This window comes from Thalassophryne amazonica, chromosome 13 (genome assembly GCF_902500255.1).
Source record: "Thalassophryne amazonica chromosome 13, fThaAma1.1, whole genome shotgun sequence".
Classification (NCBI taxonomy): Eukaryota; Metazoa; Chordata; class Actinopteri; order Batrachoidiformes; family Batrachoididae; genus Thalassophryne; species Thalassophryne amazonica.
This window is the reverse complement of record NC_047115.1, coordinates 21,515,790-21,539,108: the sequence shown is the minus strand read 5'-3', so window position 1 is coordinate 21,539,108 and position 23,319 is coordinate 21,515,790. Positions and strand designations below refer to the sequence as shown.

The 23,319-nt window shown below is 40.1% G+C and overlaps 1 protein-coding gene across 1 annotated transcript in view; it reads left to right on the top strand.

The window, feature by feature from the left end:
- LOC117523241 (centrosomal protein of 170 kDa-like) overlaps nucleotides 1-23,319 on the top strand; it is a 118,097-nt gene that overhangs the window by 63,552 nt on the left and 31,226 nt on the right. The window contains 5 exon segments of the mRNA XM_034184702.1: nucleotides 3,709-3,767; nucleotides 3,892-4,123; nucleotides 9,297-9,431; nucleotides 21,284-21,463; nucleotides 21,942-22,247. Coding sequence (XP_034040593.1) covers nucleotides 3,709-3,767; nucleotides 3,892-4,123; nucleotides 9,297-9,431; nucleotides 21,284-21,463; nucleotides 21,942-22,247 — 912 coding nt within the window.

Here is a 23,319-nt window from a genome sequence, read left to right as displayed (position 1 = left end):
GTGGGGAAAAACGGTTAGAAATGTGAACGGGTTGGCGGTGTACACGGGGCTTCTGTTTAGGACTACGCTTCCTCGTCACAGTCACCCAGTCGGCCTGCTTTCCCGGCTGCTCGGGATCTGCCAGAGGGAAACTAACGGCGGCTAAGCTACCTTGGTCTGCACCGACTACAGGGGCCTGGCTAGCTGTAGAATTTTCCACGGTGCGGAGCCGAGTCTCCATTTCGCCCAGCCTGGCCTCCAAAGCTACGAATAAGCTACACTTATTACAAGTACCATTACTGCTAAAGGAGGCCGAGGAATAACTAAACATTTCACACCCAGAGCAGAAAAGTGCGGGAGAGACAGGAGAAGCCGCCATGCTAAACCGGCTAAGAGCTAGTAGCTGCGCTAAACTAGCGGATTCCTAAAAACACACAAAGTGAATAATGTGTAAATAATTTAGAGGTGATTCAGCAGAGGGAGTGCTTTAGTTAAGGCACGTGAAGATTACACTGTGAATCAAATCGTTATCTAGTTAACTAGATCAATCTAACTGCGCAGCGAATGAGAGATGCTGTTACAGATTTTACTGTGAACTCTGCGTTGTGTTGAAGCTACAAAGGAAATGGGTGAAATGTTGTTCTGCTGCGGGAGACTAAAGTTCATCATGAATAAATGTCGCCAAGTGCTTGCTCACAGGGGGTCGTTTTGACCGTTGGGGTTTTTCCGTAATTATTGTATGGCTTTGCCTTACAATATAAAGCGCCTTGGGGCAACTGTTTGTTGTGATTTCGACCAAAAGGACCAAAACGCTGCCCCGACTTTTTTGAATCATCATTTATACGGAAGCATTAACACTGCCTGTGATCTTACTATATCATGTTTTTGATGAAATTCGTTGTCAGTTGGCGTTAGTCAAGTTATTTCACCAAATCAAATTCTGTCTTTGGGATTAATTTACTTCAAACTGTCTCCATGCATACGTGATATGTTAACCTGCTAAATCTGCATTTAATGGTTTCTTCTGTTACATGGGTGTTGTTATTTCTAGCTGGTTCTTTTTATGTAAAATTCTGCCCCTTACCAAAAACCAAACCATTGTATTCCTCATTTTGAGTTTATTCAAGGTCACGTTAGAAACCAGCCCTGGGACCCTCACAGACAGTGTCCATCTTGTGAAAGGCCCCTAAAATGAGTCATACAAGACTTTTTATACCTTGTGGGTGTTAACATAGGTGTGGTTTAGTCTCACATTTCTAATGTTACTGGCTCTCACCAACAGGGGGAGCGCTCCCTGTTAATGGCTCTCACCAACAGGGGGAGCTCTCCCTGTGTCTTAAACTTGGACAGATGATAGAGTAAAACTTAACATATTTCTCAGAACTTCCAAACAAATAACATAAATACTTAATTGCTAAAACAAAGAATTAGCACAGATATTATCTAACAGTGTAAAGTATTAATGTGAATTCAAATATGATAAATATTAATATACTCATAGAAGTCAGATATTGATGTGAAAAACGTTTGTGCATCGTTTTGCACAACCCTTAAGTTGAGAGTATCCCAGAAATGCTGATGTCAGCATTGGATGGAAAAATTCGAGTTATAGGGCACCGCATTTGAACGCTGCGTGATATCGTGGGATTTGACCACTTATGGGGACAGCTGCTCCCGTTGCGCAATACGAGGTCTGTCCGTAAAGTATAGGTCCTTTTTATTTTTTTCAAAAACTATATGGATTTCATTCATATGTTTTTATGTCAGACATGCTTGAACCCTTGTGCGCATGCGTGAGTTTTTCCACGCCTGTCGGTGACGTCATTCGCCTGTGAGCACTCCTTGTGAGTATATGAGAAATTGTCAGCTGGAGATGTTCCAACTTGTCCTTAAGGCTTCCAGCAGAGCTGTTTTTCCTGTGCCGCCGCGCCGCGTCGGCTGCGTCCCGACGCGCGGACCCGTCCGCACGTCTTTCATTGAAAAAATCTCCTTTAACAGTGGAATATCCGGATAAAATGCTGAAACCGACTTCTTCTGAAACGTCTCTGTTCTCTCACGATGTCCTGGATCAATAGAGCCTGAAATGTGGAGGTTTTAAGCTTGAAACAGGCTGATGACGCTGCCTGAGAGCGCTGCGCAACGTCTCGCACCGTGAAAAGTCCTTAAAGCGACAGAATCACCTCAAAATCTCTCATCAGCTGTTAAAATTTTCACTGAAAACCAGCTTAATTTTTTGAACCATGTCCACTTCGATGTGTCTCACAGGTTTAAAAAAAATTTTGATCAAACAAAGCGCCAGTCTCTCAGCAACTTCTCAGACAAAGGAATTCCGACGAGGGGCTGGACGACTCCTCCCACAAGGAGTGCTCACAGGCGAATGACGTCACCGACAGGCGTGGAAAAACTCACGCATGCGCACGAGGGTTCAAGCATGTCTGACGTAAAAACATATGAATGAAATCCATATAGTTTTTGAAAAAAATAAAAAGGACCTATACTTTACGGACAGCCCTCGTATATACACAGCATAACTTCACATGGCAAAATGGTGTACTGTTTTGTTTTCGGCTGCAATCACCGAAGCAGTCGCAGAAAAGTGCAGTTTTTTTCCTAGTGGAGAAGGGAAGACGAGGCAGATGGGAGATCTCATGTCGGTAAGTGTTAGCCTACACAGTTAACCAGAGTAGTTGCGTTCTCTCGATTGCACAATCGCCTCGACACGTTTGAGCACTGGGTCATGAACAAATCGCAGTACATGTCTACTTTCCACCGCATTATCACTTTTCTTTACATTTTCACTTTGTTTTGCGTGTAATTTGCCCAAAACCTCTTCTGTGTTTCTGTCCTGGGAAGTAGGGAAATTACCTCATATGCATCATATTTTACCCCTTTAGCACCCGCCCTCAAACGAGACTGCGCTGCCCAGTAGTGTTTCCCATTTATAGAAGTGAATAAACCCAAATCAGTATCCCTGAGAACTAAAAGTTATATTGGTGACTTAATGAACAGTAGATGCACCTTTACAAGTATCAAATTTTTATTTTGGTTTATTTTAAGACACTATCAGTTGTTATAAAAGCACAAATTGCTGATGTCAAATGTTTGGATAAATGTAGAGAGGGAACATTAGCAGTCCAGTGTGAATATGTGGTCTTATCAAGTCTTATCTAATCCATGTGACAGACTGTGGATTATAGTTTTGTCAGTTTGGGAAAATAGTCTTTTCACACAACTTGCTGTGTGAAAAGACTCTTCTCTGGGGTGGAAAAATTGACCTGACCCAACAAAAAATTGAATTATTTGGAGATTTTTTTTGGTGGGTAAATAGACCTGAAAATGCTCCAGAATGCCCATCAGTGGCTTTGGGCCTTTAGCCTTTGCCAAAAACTTTCAGTTTTTTTTTTTTTTTTTTTTTTTTTTTTTTCTCCATGGCCCGCTTTCATCACTGTAAAAATAGGCATAAATAATTTGGGGTAATTTTAAAAGTGATTACAAAAGTGAAAATCAAAGACAGTTTCATTTCATTTATTTTTAATCACATCTTGTGACCCAAAGTTTGTGAATCAGTGATTTAGACTATAGCTGGATATTGATCTTGGACATTTTCTTTGTTTGTGCATCACTGATTTGTGTGTGCTGAAAGCAAGTATTGCTTCTGCGCGTGTGGTTGTGCATGTTCACGACAGCTGCGCTGTCATTGGCAGTGTTGCCTTAACCCTTCATTCTTACATACCAACCTATTCACAGTGATTAGAGGAGAACTCACTGTGCCTGAGGAGGCTCTCAAGGTAACTCACAAACATACACGTTGTACCAGATCTCAGATCAGTGCACAATGTTAAATGGCAGACATGACACACTGCTGTCTCATCGCACTCTCTCTTTCTTCTTTCTCCCTTTATCCCCTTCTAGCATGAAAAGTTCACCAGTGGCCTCCAATTCAGCAAGAAGCCATTCAGCGGTGAAATAACAACTGCCACAACTGCAAGTAAATCTCCAACTAAGACCTCCATAAAAATGCTGAAGCCCACGAGCACTAGCACCCCACGGTCGGGGCAGAGCAAGGCAGCAGATGGCATCACTTCATCCACTGAGCCATCAGCTAAACACGTGGACGCTCACAAAGGAGACGAGAGGATTGTAGGTGAGAGTCCACTTGGTTTACTTAGGCAAGAAATAATGCCACAATAACTAGAGCGGGCTCAGAGAGCACACACACCGCCACCAAGACTTTGCACATATCGCTGAAATTATTAGAGATAAATGTTAACAAGATCATGCAATAAGTGTTATAACTAATTTTATTTAAACTTCTTGAAAGAGTTGAGTATGGGCCTAAAAACAATCCGTCCGCTTGTGGAACAGATTCAATTAAAGTGCGGATCCAGGATTTTTTTTTCTCACTGTCTTTAACATCGCAAGAGAGGGCATTTTGCAACATTTTGATGAACTTTTCATGAGATTTTTCATAAAATTCCACATTATCTCTTTTTTACATGTGGAGTTTGTCAAGAATATAATCTGGTGTAAAACTTGTAGAAGATCGTACACCTGCTGCTTATAAGAGTATCCTTTTAGATAAATGTACAAGTGCCATAACGTTTGTTCTGCAAACACTAAACAGCAGCATTTTGTTCATGCAGTTGCAGTTAACAGGGTTGTCAGCAGGATTTTTTCTCAGCGTAATGGGATGGAAAAATCACCTTAAAAAGCCGGGGGTTCAGGCTGCTTAGGTCCCCCCGAGGCTTTTGCATTATGCACTTATAAAGGGCCTTCTTTGTTAGTCTAAATAGTAAGTCCCTTCGGCTGCTCCCTTGTTTGCACACGGGGTTGCCACAGCAAATCCAAGGTGGATCTGCATGTTGAATTGGCACAAGTTTTACGCCGGATGCCCTTCCTGACGCAACTCCACATTACATGGAGAAATGTGGCAGGGGTGGGATTTGAACCCAGAACCTTCTGAACTGAAACCAAGCGCATTAACCACTTGGCCACCACCCCTGCTAAGTCCAGACAGAAGAAGAGAACATCTCTGCATTTCAAAAGTTGAGGAAAGTGTTTCCAAAAACGCCATCAATTTGAGGTTGAAGCTGCAGAGGAGACTTTCATCTGGTTAAATGCGCTAAGAGTCCAACTCACCTGTTGTCTCTGCAAACCTGCTGCTATGCTTATAAATAAAACAAAGGCTCTTTAAACAGTAACTATTTTATTATTTGAGAAAACCTTTTCCTTATTTTAACATTAAATGAATGAATCATTAAACATGTCTGTGAAGTCAAAGTTCAGTCAAAAAGACATTTGCACAGGTAGAAGAAGCCCCACTCCTATTGTGCATAATTTTAAAACATTCACAACCACTACAATAGTGAAATTCATATTTTAGTAATTACTCTGTCCTGATTACAACATTAAAAGCAATCACATAGTCAGTGATGGCATGATTTACTGTTGAATTCATAATGAACAAACACACTGCAGTAATTGTTACATTATGTGTTTATAATAAATATTTATATTTATTTATGATGTCTTTTTTCCTGGATGAAATGCAGATATGAATTAATGAATCTACCAGACTTAAAAATGTACACAATACTTTTGTCCATGTTAATCAAGAAATCATCTCACCTGTTTTTTCTTAAAACAATTTTAATTATAAGTTATTTAATGTAAGGGGAAAAAACATAAGGATGTTCTTGAATAAACTGCTGGGTATAAATTAGCACTTCTGATGTTCCTGACACACATATACACTATTCTGTGTTTTTGCCTGATGCCTTGTTTCTTTTGGCTTTAAAGTAAGGCTGTCACAAAGATAAATAAAAAAAAAAACTATGGCTTTCCTTCACACAGTTTGGTGCTCAAAATGCAGGCAATAGTGGTTCAGAGGGTTATAAATTTAAAAATCTTCTGGGGGAAGCTATTGGGGGATAGGGGAGAGCAGGGCCACTCTCCCCTCTCCCCCAGCACACATTTCGCGGTTTGCTGCAAGAACTTTAGCGGCTGCAGAGAACTTTCCCCCAGTGCTTGGTGCGGGGCACACTGCAGGAGAACTTTAGCAGCTACGGTTCTGTCGACTACACCGTCTGGAAGCACTTTAAAATTAAAATGGACATGTAAAAGTTCCGTGCCCTTCATTTCATGGCAGCAGGCAGCGACAGACTTGCAAAAAAGAACCAAAAAACAAAACAAAAACTGCGTTAACGTGCACTAAAATAAAATTGTTGGCGTTAATTATTAATGCCTTGACGCGATAACGCGCTAACTTGCCCAGCCCATATATATATATATATATATATATATACATATATATATATATATACATATATATACATATATACATATATATATACATATATACATATATATATACATATATATATATATATACATATATATACATATATACATATATATATATATATATATATATATATATATATATATATACATATACATATATATATACATATATATATATATACATATATATATATATATATATATATATATATATACATATATATATATATATATATATATATATTTACAAATTGAAAAATTGAGATGTTTTTGTTGGTTATTGTAATATTACAATTCAAAAAGCCACTTCATGATCAAAACAAACCACTAAGTGTGTAGCGACCCTATTAAATAACTGTTGAAGAAAAAGGAGTAATTACATAACAATATATAAATACTAAAAAATAATTGCAAGAAAACAATGAAAAATGACAAAACCCAAATAGTTAATCAGGTATTCATTCAGGTGTTCGTAAAGATTCAGACTTCAGACAACTTTATTGATCCCTAAAAGGGCAATTAAGTTTACACTCCAATTACCTCAGACAAGACAGCAGTTAATCCACAATTATTACTTGTTTACCGTAATAATGGCACACATTAAAATTAAAGACAACACATATACATTGTTTATGGGCTCTAAACTTGAAGCACTTCGTCATTCGAATTGAGGCAAAGTGGGAGAAGGCCGCAGCGGGAGGGGCCCGCACTGCCCATCTTGGGGGTTGAAGGCTGCAGCAGTAAAAACCACACTGCTTTCAAGGTGGCAGGGAGGAAGCCAGGGTGAGGGGAGTGGAGAGACATGGGGGGGGCAGTAATAGGGATGGGGGAGGGAGACATGCGTTGTGTGCAGATGAGTTAAATTTCTGTCAATTTCTGTCCGTGTGTGTGTAAAGTCTGACAGTTTCTGTCCATGTGTGTGTAAGTCTGACGTTGCTAGGCAACAGCAGGCTGGGGGGGGACAGATGAGAAGGGGGGGCCTAATTCCTTCACCAAGGCTGTAGATCCTTCTGGGGGAAGAGCAGGGCATTTGACCTTCAGGAGCCGATAAGGCTCCCATGTTGATGTTAGGCGGAGAGATACAGAATTCCATTTACTGCACCTCTAACCGTCTAGAGTCCAAATTCATGAAGAATATTCTCCAGTACTCAGCAACACATTCCTTTGCAATGCAGCGATTTGCTCCGAGATTGTATCCATTTTGCGTTTGAGTTCAAGAGTTCATGCAGTCTGAGATTACACAGCATTGCCCCACTCATTAATCATGACGGACTGATGAGGGGACGAAATTCTGGAAGCAGCCGTCTTGCTAATATTCCTGTGGGGTCAGGGCAGCGCAGAAACCAATCAGCGCCAAACCTCCCACCATAAACGCGAAGAGGAATGAATCCTCAAAGTCTTCCACAGAGAGTGGAGCCAAGCATGTCACACCCCGTGTCTCTCAGGCATCAAGAGCATAGCCCGTTGGGTAGGTTCCGTCAGGGCACGCAGGGCCCCCCAGCCCTGATTCCTTGTCGAAAAAAAATGGTGTCAATAGCGTTGAGAGACCCGCTGTTCAATTCCATGGTTAATCCAAATCTTAATTTGAAGAATTCAAAGTCTGGTGAAGCTGGGACTTTGAAGGTCGGAGCAGAGATAGAGAGAAAGGAGGAGAGGAGAGGATGCGACCGTCCTTGCCGGAGTCCCAAGCTCAGAACAGCTTGGGACTCCTGCAAGTTCAGAGTTGGGCATTGTACATTTTTTGGATAACATGGAAAACAATGAAAAAGTTAAAATGTAAAATAAATAAGGCTGGCTCCAAGACATAATAAAAAAATATATAAAATAAGACAGTATTCAAGACATAATAAAAAATATTAATATGAAATAATGCTGGATCCAACTCTGGATATAATCAAATGTACAATTTCTCGAGCCGAGGCTTATCCCTCCATCCAGTTTCAGTGAAAAACACCCAAACCTAACCAGGCGTCTGAAATATGAAGACAGATTTTTAGTCTGGAGGTGTTTTATCTTAACCAGTAGGGGGTGGGAATGGTCTCAAGGAAAATGCAGTACCTACCACAGGTACCAATTATTTGGTCTGTTTTTGTATAAATGTCCTTTATGTCTGATTGTATCTTTAATAACTGATATCACTGACTGGTCTGGGGTCCTGGCTAATTTCCAGATGTTGAAACAAGGCCACTTGGGGCTTGAGTGTGTTGTAAAGATTAAACAATAATAAGGTCAAAGAGCCTGCATAGTGCATGGCATTAAGCATCGTATATCAGCAGTGCATAAAATCAAAACCCTCATATGTAATACAATGCTTTACTATTTAAAAAATGTAGGTTCATATTTAGCTTTAAACTGTGGAAAGATGTTAATATGTAATACATGAATAATGTATGTGGTTATTCTTTAAGTTTAGTCATTATACAATTAATCACTAAGAAGCACATTTCAATATGGGCTTTAATTAGGATTGAAACACGTTCAATCTGCTGTTTCATACTTTTGAGCAGTAGTGTAGCTCATAATAGCTGCTATAATGTATGAAAGCCACTCACGGTTTGGTGCAGAACAACTATAATTTTCTAGCTGTACTGTGATTAAACTTGCTTAGCCCAGGATATTGGGTACTTAAAGGCATTAAAGGAAGAGGAAACAGCCACAAGAAATGAATGAATGGTATTTAAATTTAAAAAGAGTACTACGTGGGAGGAAGGTAATTTAAATCGTGTGAAATGACAGCAAGATAGTGTGACTACATGTGTGTCCATCCTGCTGGATAAAACTCTGTAAATAGGTCAGTGTTGTTGTGAGGTTAGAGCAGGGGGGATTTGATATACACACATACACGCGCACAGCAGCTGGGTTCACTTTGTGACGCCCTGGACCAATGAACACTTTTGTAAGCAGTACCTGTAGTACTTAACAAATTTATAATTCACCACAGGTGACAATTGAAGAGCCAAAAGTGTTGAGTTTCACCAAAGTGTAATCAAATCATACATGCGTGTGTGTCCCAGGAGATGTCGCAGCACTGCATCGTGGGACCCCCTTGTACGGCCAGCCGTCATGGTGGGGGGATGGGGATGCAGATGATGAAAACTCCTTCAAACAAGAGACCAAGTCATCCAGCAAAAAGCATGACTCTGCTTCAGGTAAGAGGTTTTCAGGTTTGTAACTTGCTCTTCTCAAAAATAGGCAGCAGTGTCACCACTTACTGCAGACTGTACCACCACCTACTCCTTGACTGTAGGGGAAAAAACTTGACTGTAGTTTTAAACATCATGCCTATTTAATAAGGTTTCAAAGAGTCCCATAGAAATTCTTGCATATAGGATTCCTGTTGTAATCTCCACTGCATGCCACATGATAATGGTCCCATGCCTGGGACAATGCAGACGAAGTACCTTGTTTCTCAAGGTACTCAAGGTACTTACTTTCTCAATACCGCAGTGAGAGCCAACCATCAGTAGGCCTCTACTGGTGGTTGGCTCTCACTGCGGTATTGTATCACTTCCTGTTCCGGAGCACAGCTGTGTTTTGCTGTGTCTGTTAGTTGTTTAATCTGCGCAGTTAGATTGATCTAGATAACTAGATAACGACTTGTTTCACAGTGTAATCTTCACATGCCTTAACTAAAGCACTCCCTCTGCTGAATCACCTCTAAATTATTTACACATTATTCACTTTGTGTGTTGTTAGGAATCCACTAGCTTAGCGCAGCTACTAGCTCTTAGCCGATTTAGCATGGCGGCTTCTCCTGTCTCTCCCGCACTTTTCTGCTCTGGGTGTGAAATGTTTAGTTATTCCTTGGCCTCCTTTAGCAGTAATGGTACTTGTAATAAGTGTAGCTTATTTGTAGCTTTGGAGGCCAGGCTGGGCGAATTGGAGACTCAGCTCCGCACCGTGGAAAATTCTACAGCTAGCCAGGCCCCTGTAGTCGGTGCAGACCAAGGTAGCTTAGCCGCCGTTAGTTCCCTTCCAGCAGATCCCGAGCAGCCAGGAAAGCAGGCCGACTGGGTGACTGTGAGGAGGAAGCGTAGCCCTAAACAGAAGCCCTGTGTACACCACCAACCCGTTCACATTTCCAACCATTTTTCCCCACTTGGCGACACACCCACCGAGGATCAAACTCTGGTTATTGGCGACTCTGTTTTGAGAAATGTGAAGTTAGCGACACCAGCAACCATAGTCAGTTGTCTTCCGGGGGCCAGAGCAGGCGACATTGAAGGAAATTTGAAACTGCTGGCTAAGGCTAAGCGTAAATTTGGTAAGATTGTAATTCACGTCAGCAGTAATGACACCCGGTTACGCCAATCGGAGGTCACTAAAATTAACATTGAATCGGTGTGTAACTTTGCAAAAACAATGTCGGACTCTGTAGTTTTCTCTGGGCCCCTCCCCAGTCGGACCGGGAGTGACATGTTTAGCCGCATGTTCTCCTTGAATTGCTGGCTGTCTGAGTGGTGTCCAAAAAATGAGGTGGGCTTCATAGATAATTGGCAAAGCTTCTGGGGAAAACCTGGTCTTGTTAGGAGAGACAGGCATCCATCCCACTTTGGATGGAGCAGCTCTCATTTCTAGAAATCTGGCCAATTTTCTTAAATCCTCCAAACCGTGACTATCCAGGGTTGGGACCAGGAAGCAGAGTTGTAGTCTTACACACCTCTCTGCAGCTTCTCTCCCCCTGCCATCCCCTCATTACCCCATCCCCGTAGAGACGGTGCTTGCTCCCAGACCACCAATAACCAGTAAAAGTCTATTTAAGCATAAAAATTCAAAAAGAAAAAATAATATAGCACCTTCAACTGCACCACAGACTAAAACAGTTAAATGTGGTCTATTAAACATTAGGCCTCTCTCTTCTAAGTCCCTGTTAGTAAATGATATAATAATTGATCAACATATTGATTTATTCTGCCTTACAGAAACCTGGTTACAGCAGGATGAATATGTTAGTTTAAATGAGTCAACACCTCCGAGTCACACTAACCGCCAGAACTCTCGTAGCACGGGCCGAGGCGGAGGATTAGCAGCAATCTTCCATTCCAGCTTATTAATTAATCAAAAACCCAGACAGAGCTTTAATTCATTTGAAAGCTTGACTCTTAGTCTTGTCCATCCAAATTGGAAGTCCCAAAAACCAGTTTTATTTGTTATTATCTATCGTCCACCTGGTCGTTAATGTGAGTTTCTCTGTGAATTTTCAGACCTTTTGTCTGACTTAGTGCTTAGCTCAGATAAGATAATTATAGTGGGCGATTTTAACATCCACACAGATGCTGAGAATGACAGCCTCAGCACTGCATTTAATCTATTATTAGACTCAATTTGCTTTGCTCAAAATGTAAATGAGTCCACCCACCACTTTAATCATATCCTAGATCTTGTTCTGACTTATGGTATGGAAATTGAAGACTTAACAGTATTCCCTGAAAACTCCCTTCTGTCTGATCATTTCTTAATAGCATTTACATTTACTCTGACGGACTAGTGGGGAATAAGTTTCATTACACTAGAAGTCTTTCAGAAAACGCTGTAACTAGGTTTAAGGATATGATTCCTTCTTTATGTTCTCTAATGCCATATACCAACACAGTGCAGAGTAGCTACCTAAACTCTGTAAGTGAGATAGAGTATCATGTCAATAGTTTTACATCCTCATTGAAGACAACTTTGGATGCTGTAGCTCCTCTGAAAAAGAGAGCTTTAAATCAGAAGTGCCTGACTCCGTGGTATAACTCACAAACTCGCAGCTTAAAGCAGATAACCCGTAAGTTGGTTTAGAAGATCTTCACTTAGCCTGGAAAAAGAGTCTGTTGCTTTATAAAAAAGCCCTCGGTAAAGCTAGGACATCTTACTACTCATCACTAATTGAAGAAAATAAGAACAACCCCAGGTTTCTTTTCAGCACTGTAGCCAGGCTGACAAAGAGTCAGAGCTCTATTGAGCCAAGTATTCCTTTAACTTTAACTAGTAATGTCTTCATGACTTTCTTTGCTAATAAAATTTTAACTATTAGAGAAAAAATTACTCATAACCATCCCAAAGACGTATCGTTATCTTTGGCTGCTTTCAGTGATGCCGGTATTTGGCTAGACTCTTTCTCCCTGATTGTTCTGTCTGAGTTATTTTCATTAGTTACTTCCTCCAAACCATCAACATGTCTATTAGACCCCATTCCTACCAGGCTGCTCAAGGAAGCCCTACCATTAATTAATGTTTTGATCTTAAATATGATCAATCTATCTTTATTAGTTGGCTATGTACCACAGGCTTTTAAGGTGGCAGTAATTAAACTATTACTTAAAAAGCCATCACTTGACCCAGCTATCTTAGCTAATTATAGGCCAATCTCCAACCTTCCTTTTCTCTCAAAAATTCTTGAAAGGGTAGTTGTAAAACAGCTAACTGATCATCTGCAGAGGAATGGTCTATTTGAAGAGTTTCAGTCAGGTTTTAGAATTCATCATAGTACAGAAACAGCATTAGTGAAGGTTACAAATGATCTTCTTATGGCCTCAGACAGTGGACTCATCTCTGTGCTTGTTCTGTTAGACCTCAGTGCTGCTTTTGATACTGTTGACCATAAAATTTTATTACAGAGATTAGAGCATGCCATAGGTATTAAAGGCACTGTGCTGCGGTGGTTTGAATCATATTTATCTAATAGATTACAATTTGTTCATGTAAATGGGGAATCTTCTTCACAGACTAAGGTTAATTATGGAGTTCACAAGGTTCTGTGCTAGGACCAATTTTATTCACTTTATACATGTTTCCCTTAGGCAGTATTATTAGACGGCATTGCTTAAATTTTCATTGTTACGCAGATGATACCCAGCTTTATCTATCCATGAAGCCAGAGGACACACGCCAATTAGCTAAACTGCAGGATTGTCTTAGAGACATAAAGACATGGATGACCTCTAATTTCCTGCTTTTAAACTCAGATAAAACTGAAGTTATTGTACTTGACCCCACAAATCTTAGAAACATGGTGTCTAACCAGATCCTTACTCTGGATGGCATTACCCTGACCTCTAGTAATAGTGTGAGAAATCTTGGAGTCATTTTTGATCAGGATATGTCATTCAATGCGCATATTAAACAAATATGTAGGACTGCTTTTTTGCATTTGCGCAATATCTCTAAAATTAGAAAGGTCTTGTCTCAGAGTGATGCTGAAAAACTAATTCATGCATTTATTTCCTCTAGGTTGGACTATTGTAATTCATTATTATCAGGTTGTCCTAAAAGTTCCCTGAAAAGCCTTCAGTTAATTCAAAATGTTGCAGCTAGAGTACTGACAGGGACTAGAAGGAGAGAGCATATCTCACCCATATTGGCCTCTCTTCATTGGCTTCCTGTTAATTCTAGAATAGAATTTAAAATTATTCTTCTTACTTATAAGGTTTTGAATAATCAGGTCCCATCTTATCTTAGGGACCTCATAGTACCATATCACCCCAATAGAGGGCTTCGCTCTCAGACTGTAGGCTTACTTGTAGTTCCTAGGGTTTGTAAGAGTAGAATGGGAGGCAGAGCCTTCAGCTTTCAGGCTCCTGTCCTGTGGAACCAGCTCCCAATTCAGATCAGGGAGACAGACACCCTCTCTACTTTTAAGATTAGGCTTAAAACTTTGCTTTTTGCTAAAGCTTATAGTTAGGGCTGGATCAGGTGACCCTGAACCATCCCTTAGTTATGCTGCTATAGACTTAGACTGCTGGGGGTTCCCATGATGCACTGAGTGTTTCTTTCTCTTTTTGCTCTATATGCACCACTCTGCATTTAATCATTAGTGACTGATCTCTGCTCCCCTCCACAGCATGTCTTTTTCCTGGTTCTCTCCCTCAGCCCCAACCAGTCCCAGCAGAAGACTGCCCCTCCCTGAGCCTGGTTCTGCTGGAGGTTTCTTCCTGTTAAAAGGGAGTTTTTCCTTCCCACTGTTGCCAAGTGCTTGCTCACAGGGGGTCGTTTTGACCGTTGGGGTTTTTCCGTAATTATTGTATGGCCTTGCCTTGCAATTTGAAGCGCCTTGGGGCGACTGTTTGTTGTGATTTGGCGCTATATAATTAAAATTGATTTGATTTGATTTGATTTGTTCAACAGCACTGACAGGTCGCATAACTAGGAATCAAACCCAGGTCAGCAGATCGGTAGTCTAAAGGCCCACTGACACAAGCATGCCTTTGATTCATGCAATAGCACGACCTGTGTTGTGATGTGTCGTGCTGGAGAGTAAACTCGTCTTTAACTGGTGCAGACAGGACACCAGAGGAGCGCCGGTGTGTGATATTGCACACAGAGAATTTTGAAATGTTCAAGAAATCTTTCACGCACAAATGTCGTGCTATGTGGCGCGATCTAATCTCCAACACGATGTCCAGCTCGTCAAGTGGAGTAAAGAAGAAGTGAACAGAGTGAGTGGTGACATCAGCGGATCGCATCGGAACGCAGCTCGTCTGAACGATTATAACAAGAAGTTAAATCTGTTATAAACATACTTTAACAGCTGCACACAAGAAGGAAATAACACACAACTGTTTTATCAAGCCATGACAAGGTAAACATGACAAACAATTTCCTTTTTAGACGGCTCAAAACGCTTTCTGCAGGTAGTTAGCCGTGCCAATTTGCAGAAAAAAATGATTATTCCGCCACAAAATAATTATTTTATATATGCAGCGTCCAGCGCAGAACACATTGCAGCCGGTAGAACAAAGCTGTGAACACAGCGGGTGGGATCGTCACAACGACGTTTGTGCTATTGCGTGATTCAAAGACATGCTCGTGTCAGTGTACCTTAATTCTTGAGCTACCTGCTTGACTAAATCCACCTTGACACTTGCACAAACTTGATCCCTGCACTGCAATTCGTGGTGCCAATATGACCCGCTTTGTCCCGTTTGATGCCACATATAAAATAATAATTTTGTAGCCGATGACGCATTTGCTCTCAGAACTTGGCTGATCAAACTATTTCTCATCGCTCCCAGAATCACAGAGAATTTATCTACAGCTACAGCTTCTCTCGTGCACGTTGTGCGGCGGAGAACGCATTTGGAATCGTCTGAAATGTAGTTATTTATAATATATATTCTAATAGATTGGTAAAACAGTTGCATTTTCATTCCTTCTTATGAGTTTGATAATGTATCTGTAAAATTACATTTATTATAGATGCAACATCTCGTCTATAATACTTAAGATGCGCTGCACTGCAGCAATGAGATGCATTGACACGCTGTGGCACACAGTTTTTTAATAGGTTGGGCAATGTTTACGATGAGTTCACAAAATGAATGCATGCCAGCAGTTTTAAACATTTCAAAATTTTCATTGCACACTGGCTCACAGCTGCGCACAGTTTACGAGTTTACTCACTGGCATGCCAGACTGCAAGATTGCCAGTGTGAGAATCAAATTCATGCAAGTGTCAAGGCACCTTAATTGTAGCTACTGGCGGAGGGGAGCAGGGGTGAGTGACTGCAACCTTGTGTATGCTATATCTCAGCAAAGATGCTATATACCACGGTGAATTTTGGTACACAGGGTCACCTCACGAAGACCTTGGTCAAGTTCAACTTTGAGCATGTTTTGATTACAATTTTGTCCACTAGGCACTTGACTGAAAACTCACAAATTTCTGTTTTAATTTGTGGTAAATCCAAACAGAAATTTGTGACAGTGTAGTGTACACTATAGCACCACACAGATTTTGCGGGAGGCAGTGATACCTTGCTCAACTTCAAGTCTGGGCTTTTTTGATGTAGGTTCAGATAAGTATTGCCATTGTTAGCTATACTTACTGACATAAACCTGACTCATTTTAATGTTATTTTTTTACATACAGTTACCAATAAATAGCACATAAATTCTGTGGATACGTAATAATCCAGCAAGTGGAGTTGTATTTCTGTAGAGCTGTCTTGTTCAGGTTATCTGCAGTGTTTTTGTTCGAGGGGTTAATGGGCAACCAGACTAACAATTGCGTCAAACAGTGTATGTGCAAGTGTACACAAAGGCTTTCTTAAAGTCTGCATCGAGCGTGTCGACTTGCGTGTGTGTGTGTGGCGACCACTGGGACTGGGGATCCTGTTTGCTGGTGGTGGGTAGCCAGGGCAACAGGATTAGAGATACGCCAATAGTAAAAGAGCTCTGCGATATGAAATCAGTCTGTGCCATGATGGTTTAGCGTGGCGTGGTGGGGTCAGAAGTAGTGGGGGAAGGGAAATCAGACACAAACATGGGAGCAAACTGAAGAGTCCTCAAATCTCTTTCCACATCTGGATGGATGAACTGCCGGCAACTTTGTCAGCATTAAACGCAATACTGTTCATTACCTTTTAAATGAGGTCTATCAGAGAGGAATTCTTCCTATGTGAAAATTTTGAAGGAATTTCTTCCTAACCACAGACACGTAACTTGAGTAAAACTGCCTCCATTTTATTTTAATTTTTTTTTTTTTTTTAATTGAAAGCTTTCTAAAAATCAGCGGAATGGGATTGACTACTTCAGTCATGGAAGTGGGTAAGTGTCTTCTTGGAGTGTTGACTTCTGGTCTCAGTGCCAAAAGGATTATTACTTCACCATAGAGGTTGTATTTGCAATGCTGTCAATGTGTTTGACTTTTAACTTTTGGAGCAGATCCGATTGAGTGCAGATCCATCTGTTTTGTGTTCATTTCTCAGGAATTTGAACAAAAATAAATGAAGAAATAAAATAAGGATATGTAAAACGCTATTACCTAAGAACAGGTCAGATTTGGTGCCTATCCAGATAACAGTCCCGATTTTATGGATCAAAATATGAATTTTAAGGGTGTGCATTTATATTGGGTGACTGTAAGTTTAAAAAAAAAACTGGGTTAGAAACATCCAACTCTATTTTTTTTATTTTTTTTAATTCTCTGAACATACAAATGTAATATTTATTTCTTCTGGAGTGAACACAACAAAATAATTAAAACTTTATTGTTAAAGGTTAAAGGTTCCTGTAAAAGGTTATTGTAAAAGTTTGTTAACCTACACTGACCCAGCATACCGTAAGTGAGGAAGATCAGTGTTCTTGTTACTCCAAGGGAAGTACAGCATGAGAAGATTCCTGTATTTTTCTTCTCGGGTTTCTGTTTATGGAACCTGTGGTTAAAAAATGCCCTTCAGTGTGGTCAGAGGTATGAGCTCTAAGAGCACTTCTGGTTTTGTAATACATCTTGATCCAGGGGTTGTGAATTTGCATTTGGATCTTACCAGTGTTCTTTCTGTTAAAATACTGTGATCTCTGATACGTAGAATAACTTCATAAATATAAGTGGAGGAGAAGTGAAAGAAGAAGCAATTCCATTTTATATGTATGTTTATTACATGTATGTGTGCGTTCGTTTATAGCACATGTTCTCTTCTACATGGAAGTGAATAGGCTGCGTTGTCAGAGTTCCTCCTGCTTTCTTGTGTATTGTCACTCAGGCTGATTGGGTTACACCATTGCACCAGCTCCTCCATTCTTCTGAACACACAAACATAATACGTGCATGCACAACGTTCAGACACCACTCACTCTGTGCGCCTCAGTGATCATTAGCTAACTCTTCCATCATTCTCTGGTAAGTCCTTCTCTTTCATTCATATACTTTTGGTAAAGGACTTGTTAAATTTTGAGCCAGTTCTTGCTTTAATGTGGCACTTAAGTTTCACTTGCTGTAATACTTGTTGCCGTTTTAAAATCTTTTTAACTCTACAGTTCTCAATGGAATTTTAAAATAGACCTTTAATGTTGCAGGTTAAAAGGCCGCTGTAAACATTATTATTAATATAAATATCTTACAGCAGTAGTTCCCCTAGTACTTGTGTCATGTGTCTTATGTCTGTGCACTTTCAAACAGTTTAACTGTCCTGTGGGACCTATGGGTCTTTTACGTTGGCACAGATGTTAGGCCCCCTTCACACATAATACGATTGAAGCCGACTGGCGCACAAAGGAGGAATTCTATGCCATCAATGCAACATGGCCAGAACAAAGGAACAGAGAGGGAGACTTTTTTCTTTGAGCTGAGTTCATTCACTGAGGTGGGCTTGTCGGCTGCAAGCAGCAACTGTTGGGATCTTTGGACTCGCAAGTCACAGCTGGAGAACACATATCATGCCATGAAGGATATCACCTGACAATAGTCCACTGTGAGGCACCTGCATGGCCATGCTGTCCTCATGTGGAAATACATTAAAACACATATAGCCTTTGCAACTGGCAGCAGCAACCACGTCAGCACACACTTCAGGCTGCTCCTTGTGCAAGGATCCGTCTGATCATGTGAACACCCAGCTGGTGCTATTTCAACAAAATATCCACTAGATGACACTGCACGTTACAGAAGAGTCCATCCACAAGCCAAAATGACCAATTGATTGACAGAATACGGACTTTGGTCATGCATGACCATCGTTTCGCCATCCAAGAACTTGCAGAAGAAATGGCATATTTAAGAGAAAAAAGAAAGAAAACAAATAGATCTTAATTAAATACCAGTGAAAGCATTTTGTCTAAAATTATAATTTTCTTTTTCACATTTTAACCAGTTACAGTATTTGCCAAACAAATGTGTAGAACACATCATTGTTAATGTTAATTCAGTAACATTAAACTTGAGTTTTGGGTTTGTTTGTTTTTTTGTTTTTTTTGTCTGATGTTCCCAGTCTTATTAAAGGATGATAAAAAAAATTAAGCCAGTTTATTTGAGGTGTGCAGGGATGCCTGAAGCGTGGCTCAATGGTTAGCACTCGTGCCTCACAGCAAGAAGGCTAGCCTTTAGAAACTTTCCGCAAATTTGCATAACAACATATTTAAAGTTGTTTCAAAGGTGAGTTGTCAGAGATGTTTGTGCATTTCTTTTTAGTTTATTACATTGGTAATAGAAGTTAGCTAAGGGTGTATCTCTGAATTTGAATGTTTTACAGATCATAAAGTCCGCTGAATCATTTTCGTTTTCACTTTGATCAATATTGTCATAATAGCGGGAATCCCTACTCAACATATTTTTTAAAATCATATGACTATATTGTGGGAAGTCATTTTCTGTTTCTTATTTCTTATGGACCATATGGTCTGAAAGCACAGCACAGATGGCCCCTCTAATTTTTCAAATTATCATTCATCATATTTGGGTCCCTCAAAGGCTGAACAGATGAGAAAATAAGTGCTTCATATTGCAACTGCACTGAAGCTGAGCTTAGCAATTCTTGACCAGACTCACAAGACTGATTTGTTGGTTGTGTGTAATGTAAAAAATACAGTGAGAGACATTCATGTCATTTTTGAAATTGAATTGAGTGGAGGGACTGAGAGACAATGACACAAGCAGAGATATTTGTATACATGTCACTAAGGCTACTGTATATCAAAGATATGCGCATTACCCTTTAAACACACAGGATTTGCCTGCATTTTGTCTGTGTTTGATGGAGTTAATAGGCACCATTTGACTGTTCTTGTTTTCTCACCAGTGTATCTTTGCTCTGTTTCACTTCAAATACGCACCAAGTTGATTTTAGACGGATGCCACTCAGGAAACGCTTTTCCTCCATAGCCTTTCAAATAGGAGTAAAAACGCTAGTGTTTCCCTCATGGTAACAAGCACTGTATGTTTAAATATGCAGTATATACAAAATACTTAGGAAGATGAATATATTTTAACAGCTAAAACACAGCTGCCAGACTTGGATCCATGTTGTTCATTCTGGACTTAACTGTAGACTGTTTGTAGGCTACAGCACAACAAAGTAGGAAATAATAAGTTTAAAACAGATGAAAAAGAAAAATATTTAACTGTGTCCAGTATTTACCCACTGTAGAAGTGCAGAAGTAAAGGAAAAACAGAGGAAAGACCACCACAACGTACAATACAGGTAAACCTCGTTAACTTGCGTAAGTTGGGGTCTGTGAGTTACTGAGGTTGACCAAAAAAGTGAAAATCAGCTTACCCTGCCATATTACAATAGTTTTGACAATTTGAAGCTTAATTCCTTCCTGGGGGGTGATCATTTCATCTGGAGTGGGTTGGCGATCTTTTTCTTCTTCCTCTGGCTGTGGCATGTCAGCGATAAGGGTTTTGTCCATGCGGATGATTCTGGACGATCCAAAGTTTTTGGATGTGACTCTTTAAAGCTGGTGTGTGTAAATTCTGGCCCAATCTGAACCAGCAGTAAGGATCTAAAGAGGAAGGTCACATCCAAAATCTTTGAATCGTCCACACTGACGATCCCTCTCAACGACGGTCAAAACTGACTTTTATACAGTAGTCTAAATTTTCAGGTTCCAAAAATCGACTGCGGCTAAAGCCGAAACGCAACTTACGCAAATGCAAGTTAAAGAGGTTTATTTTTATGTTATGCATCTGATACAAGCTCACTGAATGGAACAAAATCATACTGCTAACTTGAAGGCACAGATCTGTATCTGCTGTATTTGAGGAGTTATTTTTCCTTGTGGACCTGGAGTCACCTCAGGAAGGGCATCTGGTGATTAAAAAGAAGGTCGGGTGGGGGGCTAAATGCTGCAGCAAATACAGACAACAATTCTGATTAATGGTAATGTGAATGTGCAACAGACTGAGATTAAATTGGCCCATATGGGACTAAGTTTGAGTTTTCAGTTTGGAGTTTTGACAATAAACCCAAGTATTTGTCACTCCCTGTGACAAGACAGAATTAAGGTCTTTTGTGTTCCTGGTGAAGAAGTTGCAACAGATTGCACGTGCATCTAAATGTGCACAGAAATGAGCATCTGCATCAGACTAAATATATAAATATTAATACAGTCCATTTGCCTGACATACTGAAGACAATATGAAGGTGGAAAAACAGTATTTATGGTTAGTGTTTAGCAATTATAATAGTTAATTTTGATACTATATTTTCATTATTGTAACTATGTTGGTTTATTTTATTATTAGTCTTAACAAATCTCAAACATAAGTTCATTAACGATCTAATTTTACATTTTACAACATCAGACAGCAAAGAGGCACATCGAGGGGAGAAAATTAAAGAAGACAGCCTTCATGTGTCTACCAGTCACGATTCCAGTTACTTTGAGGTCCCTTCCAAGGAAAATCACATGGCCAACAACGTTATCCACGAGATCCCAACCAAGGACACAGAAGGCGCCATCACTCAGCCTCACACCACTGCAGGTAAAGTATATGCTTTATTCACCGTGTATCCTGAGAGTAAAACTGCTAAGTACACACCTAAGACCAGTACACTGATGCTGAAGCACAATTTTGCAAAGCGAGTAATTCCTGGATTTGTATTTAGATTTGAATTATCACTAAAACTGAATGGCTTCTTCCTCCTATTAATGTTCATTATTTTCAGTTTTTCAAAAATTAGTTCAGAACTACAGAAGAACAATACAAACATAAATGGTGAAAAGCCATAAAAATAAAATAAAATAAATAAAATACATCCAACATGAAATTTTTTTTTTTTTTTTAAATATAGGTTCATTAACAATCCTAGTTATCTGTGTTTCATAGTTCCTATTCCTACCAGTATGTTAAAATAAATCAGTACCTTGCTATACAGAGCAGTTTAAGCTTAATTGTTAAAATGTGCCACAGCTCAGACCTTTAAAATCCCAAAATTTCAATCTCTGCTCTACATCTCAAGGTCACGCCTCCTTCACCATTGAGTTTGACAACACTTCCCCAGGAAAAGTCACCATCAAAGACCACGTGTCAAAGTTCACACCAGACCATCACCGATCCCGCTCAAAGAAGAGCGGAGCAGGAAGTGGAGGAGCAGGAGGAAGGGAGCTGAGCACGCTCCAAGCCGCTATGATGGCGTCGGAGAGCAAGGTGGCTGATTGGCTGGCCCACAATGACCCCACCCTGGTGCGGAGTGAGTCAACGGAGGAAGACAGCAAGAGCATCAAGAGCGACGTACCTGTTCATCTCAAAAGGCTGAAAGGTAGAAGTGGTTTTATGTTAAGTCTGTTAACTGTCAATATTCATGAGGCTAACTTCCTTTATGTTGCTTACAGTTTTCTTGTTTCATATTTTTCTTTACTTTTCCTCAGTTTCTTTCTCTTTGTCTCCCTTTTTAAAAGATTCTCATTCAAACTCTGCAGTGACATTCTGTTATTATGAATTAGTCAACCATTTTATTGTAGTATTGTGTACTGCTTTAATTTTACAACATATCACCTTTCCCACAACAAGATGTAATAGACAGAACATGTTAGATTAAAACATGCCATCTGGTTGTCCGATCAGTTTCAATTTTTTTTTTTTTCAGTTTTCAATTTATTTCCTTTATATAGTGCCAAATCACAACAGAGTTGCCTCAAGGCGGTTCACACAAGTAAGGTCTAACCTTACTAACCCCCAGAGCAACAGTGGTAAGGAAAAACTCCCTCTGAGGAAGAAACCTCAAGCAGACCAGACTCAAAGGGGTGACCCTCTGCTTGGGCCATGCTACAGATATAAATTACAGAACAATTCACAGAAACAATTCACAAAACGAATATACAGGAAATGCTGTTGGTGCACAGGACAGGGGGTCTCCAGCACCAATACAACTCCCATCTCTGGATGGAGCTGCACCTTAAACAGAGAGGAAAAAAAACAGAATCAGGCATCAGAAAGACAAGAAATACAGTATAATTTGCCAGTATTAAACAAGAAAAACAGGAAATACTAAGGTGATCACCAGCCACTAGCCCTAAGCTTCACTAAAAGACCCAGAATTTAGGTAAAGTTGAGGCCGCAGCATGCTCTGTTTCCTAATAAAATTAATTAAAAGAGTAGAAAGTGTAAAATAAAACTATACCAGTATGCTAGCCATACAAAAGGGAAAATAAGTGTGTCTTAAGTCTGGACTTGAAAGTCTCCACTTAATCTGACTGTTTTATTGACGCAGGGAGATCATTCCACAGAACGGGCACGATAAGAGAAAGCTCTATGACCTGCAGACTTCTTATTCACCCTAGGGACACAAAGTAATCCTGCAACCTCAGAATGCAAAGCCCAGGCCGGTACGTAAGGTT